This window comes from Glandiceps talaboti, chromosome 18, assembly GCF_964340395.1.
Source record: "Glandiceps talaboti chromosome 18, keGlaTala1.1, whole genome shotgun sequence".
In the NCBI taxonomy this organism is placed as follows: domain Eukaryota; kingdom Metazoa; phylum Hemichordata; class Enteropneusta; family Spengelidae; genus Glandiceps; species Glandiceps talaboti.
Genome location: NC_135566.1, coordinates 499,743 through 505,000, shown reverse-complemented (window position 1 = coordinate 505,000; position 5,258 = coordinate 499,743). Strand labels below are relative to the sequence as shown.

The window sequence follows — 5,258 nt, the reverse complement described above, 5'->3', positions numbered from 1 at the left end:
TCAAGCATACTGAAATATTTGAAAGCCTTTTTAGTTTAGTTGTGTTTACACCACACCACTATCACTATCACCACGCCACTCCTTCTCTCTTTCTTTTCCGTCACTCACTCACTCACTCACTCACTCACTCACTCACTCACTCACTCACTCACTCACTCACTCACTCACTCACTCACTCACTCACTCACTCACTCACTCACATACTCTCTCTCTCTCCCTCTCTCTCTCTCTCTCTCTCTCTCTCTCTCTCGCTCTCTCTCTCTCTCTCTCTTTTGGTGGCTGATGCGATCTGTACACCTTTATCTTTTATTCAGCTGTTACGTAATATGACGTCACCTGAATATGCCGAGAGTCTCCGAATGAAAATCGACGATGACCGAACTCACAATTACACCTACTATGGTCCAAGTTTTTATCTCAAAGACGACGCAGGAACATCTCATCTCTGTGCTGTAGACCAATATGGAAATGCGGTTTCTGTTACTTCCACGATAAATTTGTAGTATGTAATGTTCACAGTTCGAAAACAATTTTAGTCTGAGCTCTGGCAACAGCATGCGTATCTATGGTCTGAGAAGAAACCAGTCTCCGAATCGGTTACCCAGACCATAGACCCTCCACCTGATGGAGGGTCTATACCCAGACTCGTGTTATGTCAGAGGAGTCTGTGTATTAAATCCACACTAAGAAGAAATTGCTCGTTGCTTGGGAAGAAATTCATCTTGTTTATCCAGACTTATCAGAGGAGTCTGGGTAGCCGAGACTGATAAGAAATTGCTCGCACGGAATGTTTATTCAAAAGATTAGAAATACAATTCTTGACATCAGACGGTCGTTGTCAAAGAAGTACTGGACCGCCGTGTTCATGGTAAACACGCTATGATTATTACCTTGTTAGTCTACAAAATACCATATCTTTTATTGCATTCACACATTCAATAAATTTCCATTCCTTTTCTTTTAGTTTTGGGTCAAAGGTGAGGGGACTCAGAACTGGCATTATCTTCAACAACGAGATGGACGACTTTTCCTCTCCAAATATTACAAACTCTTTTGGTGTACCGCCCTCAGAGTCCAACTTCATCGAACCAGGAAAGCGACCAATGTCATCCATGGCCCCGACCATTGTGGTTGATGAAGACGGGGATGTCCAGTTAGTGGTCGGATCGGCTGGTGGAACTAAAATAACTACAACAAATTCACTGGTATGTGAAAAATACATTGTTTGGTTGATGCATTCCTCTTTTCTTTGAAAACGTCAAAGTCAATTCGAGAGTGAACCTGACTTTGAATGTTGTCACAACCAATACCAACTATACATTTATCTTATTTGAAAAGCTGTACAATCGTACAGATAGATGCTAAAGCTTGCCCTTTACATATCCACCATTAATCACAGTCATAGACACAAGGAGTACGTATAATAATATGGTGTAGCGGTGGTCTAGATCTGGATATATAACCCTAATCTTTTCAAAGACACTTTAGTGTGTGTAAGTTATTTCCAAGAACATGGTGGTTTCTAGATAACAGTCAATGTGTGATTTGTTTTCAATAGATAACAGCTAGGACATTGTGGTTTGGGGATGATATCAAAGATGCAGTGAGCAAACCTCGATTTCATCATCAACTAATTCCACACCGTGTTGACTATGAGTCTGGCATTGATGAGGTGAGTAGTATCAATATAATTCCACACCGTGTTGACTATGAGTCTGGCATTGATGGGGTGAGTAGTATCAACTAATTCCACACCGTGTTGACTATGAGTCTGGCATTGATGAGGTGAGTAGTATCAACTAATTCCACACCATGTTAACTATGAGTCTGGCATTGATGAGGTGAGTAGTATCAATATAATTCCACACCGTGTTGACTATGAGTCTGGCATTGATGGGGTGAGTAGTGTCAACTAATTCCACACCGTGTTGACTATGAGTCTGGCATTGATGAGGTGAGTAGTGTCAATATAATTCCACACCGTGTTGACTATGAGTCTGGTATTAATGGGGTGAGTAGTATCAACTAATTCCACACCGTGTTGACTATGAGTCTGGCATTGATGAGGTGAGTAGTATCAATATAATTCCACACCGTGTTGACTATGAGTCTGGCATTGATGAGGTGAGTAGTATCAACTAATTCCACACCACACCGTGTTGACTATGAGTCTGGCATTGATGAGGTGAGTAGTATCAATATAATTCCACACCATGTTGACTATGAGTCTGGCATTGATGAGGTGAGTAGTATCAACTAATTCCACACCACACCGTGTTGACTATGAGTCTGGTATTAATGGGGTGAGTAGTATCAATTAATTCCACACCGTGTTGACTATGAGTCTGGCATTGATGGGGTGAGTAGTATCAATATAATTCCACACCATGTTGACTATGAGTCTGGCATTGATGAGGTGAGTAGTATCAATTAATTCCACACCGTGTTGACTATGAGTCTGGCATTGATGAGGTGAGTAGTGTCAATATAATTCCACACCGTGTTGACTATGAGTCTGGCATTGATGAGGTGAGTAGTGTCAATATAATTCCACACCATGTTGACTATGAGTCTGGCATTGATGGGGTGAGTAGTATCAATTAATTCCACACCCGGCAGACCGAGTTTAAATCTGCAGTGAATGAGTACAAACAGGACGTGGACCTTACTTTTATACTTTTAAATACATTAAATTTAAAGTTACTGACAAAATGATTTGAGAATTCTAACGACATTTCATCCCCCACCCCCACCCCACCCCGAATCATTTCAGGAAATAATGAATGGGCTGAAAGGCTTTGGTCATGACACAAACGTTGTTAGTAGCATAGCAGCAGCGACCGGAATCCGACGAACCAAGGATGGACTGGAAGCTTACTCAGACGATAGAAAGGCTGGAGGGTTCCCTGCTGGATTTTAGAAGATTAATGAATGTACGACACAGCAAATGCCACATCTTGAATGTGTTGAGTATTCAGCTATGCATCATTTCTGTATGGTAAAACATCATTATCTTAGAAACACTTTGCGGACACATGAATAATTTACATCCTATTCACGATCACTGCATTATCCGTAATAGACAAAATGCCTACACTTTCGATTAGAATTTGTTGTACCTTCAAGTTTATTTTACAAGACTGACATGTGACATTTTCATCACAAGAGCGCCTACAACGGCGAATCGTTCGGTCGAGTTTACCTTCAAACTGGATATGCATTAATTCAAAACTTAAAAACACCAATCTATTGATGATAATGGTGAACTTAATGCACAAGAATTACTGTAACATTCTTTTACAATACTTTGTCTGCTAAATGGCTTTGATTGTAAGAGTTGTTTATTATAGTGGCATGTGAATATACATTATAAATAAAAAGAACAGAACATTAATACATGACCCAGTCCATAGGCTTATTTGTCACTGTGAAATTAAATAACTACTCTAAAAACCAGAAAAATGGAAAGAGCACAACCACAACAAGTAAAGAAAGGTAACAATACTATGGTGAAATATACAAATGATTACACCTTCTGGTGCATGCTTGTTGAATAAATTTACTAAGTTGCTCTGGGTTTATTGATCATTTGCATGGCTCATTAAAGTTAGCAAGATGATTTCAGAAATCCTCAGTGAATGCAAATATTACCACACGCTTTGATCGCTTTGTGTACCGTGTATTTCTATTATTTGTTTATATAAAACTGTAATAAACTGGTACTGTCAGTGGTTACGGTGAATATGACATCATACTATATACATCTGCAGTGCTGCTGACCTTTTCTGTGTGAGGAATGAGAAGTGTCTGGGTCATTCTTTCATGCTGTTGTACTCTTTCATCATGTCTGATCACGGCATAGCTCTATTGTTACGTGACTGGTTTCTTAATGTCATAATTGCATTGTGCAGTAGGACTGCAGTCACTGTAGGCATTGTACTCAAGTAATGTCTGTGGCCTGGGTGAATACAGCTCGATTTCTTTATTTACCTCGTTTACTTTGTTTACTACTGTCGTTTTTCGATTTTGTTATTTCGGGAACAGAGGACAGTAAACGAAGGATATCGAGGTAAACAAAGGAATCGAGTCATATTCAACATATAAGATTTAGATTTAATGAGACTAGCAGGTCATGAAACAATGATTGGGATCAGCTAGTAGCAGGTCGCCTGATCTTCGACACATACGTAAGCCTTTAGAAAATATAACCGCTCCATCGAACTCACATAAATTTGTGTTCCAAGTATTCTCAGGCCTCTATGACCCCTTCAGAAAGCTCGTCAGTTAGTTAACGATGATGTCAGATTGAAGGAAAATGTATGCCCTCGCGAAATGTTTGAAAAGTTACCTATCTCTAAACACATGGATGACTGTAATTTATCAGGAGAACCGTATATAGTCTCATTGGAAATTAGATTATATCTGATAATATTCATCTGAAAAAGCCAAGGAACTGTTTAAATAAAGTTTTTGCTCTGTGTTGCAAAACTTGTCCTCAGCCCTGTTGGCGCGAGACTCGTCAGCATAATTACTTTGCAATTTTACAACACAGATTGCAATTTAGTGGTGAAGCAAATACCCATGCATACATACATACATACATACATACATACATACATACATACATACATACATACATACATACGCAATATATATTTGATTGTTACGTTTCGAACTGTACATTTGTGGGTTCTGTTTGAAGATGACACTGTTTGCAGCACATATATGTACAGTACAGTGCAGTACAGTACAGTATAGTACAGCACAAGGCAGGGCAGTGCATGCAGGGTAGTGCAACTAACTAGTTGTCTGTGGTGTAACACAGTATAGGACAGGACAGGACATGACAGCGGCACAGTACAATGATGCATTAACTTTGGCTTTGAGACATTTTAGGGTCTCATCTTTTTTCTATTCTTTTGCCTTTACTTGATCTTGAATAACATAAAACTATGTCTACATTGAGCTAAAATATTACACTACACCAGTAATGCCACTTATACCAATACATTCACTTGACTGACTGGTAGGAGGGAACCTACCGTATATTAGGGAGCGATCAGTTTTTACGGCCGGGGGGGGGGGGGCGGCAAATCAGAGGGGGTCACCTTAATTTGGGACTCAAAGAAGGGGGGTCATCTTTTTTACGAAGGGAATAAGGGGAGGGGGGTCACCTTGTTTTCAACTAAACAAAATCATGAGCCATGCTCCTGTACTTAAATGTTCATACATTTAATATCATAACTAGGCCAAAGCCC

The 5,258-nt window shown here is 39.7% G+C and overlaps 1 protein-coding gene across 1 annotated transcript in view; it reads left to right on the top strand.

Annotated features, from left to right (window-relative positions):
- The window catches only part of LOC144449192 (glutathione hydrolase 1 proenzyme-like), an 8,703-nt gene extending 5,783 nt beyond the window's left edge, over nt 1–2,920 (top strand). The window contains exons 7-10 of the mRNA XM_078139695.1: nt 315–502; nt 965–1,205; nt 1,559–1,672; nt 2,774–2,920. Coding sequence (XP_077995821.1) covers nt 315–502; nt 965–1,205; nt 1,559–1,672; nt 2,774–2,920 — 690 coding nt within the window. The remainder of the gene's footprint in view (nt 1–314; nt 503–964; nt 1,206–1,558; nt 1,673–2,773) is intronic.
- The last annotated feature ends 2,338 nt before the right edge of the window (nt 2,921–5,258 follow it).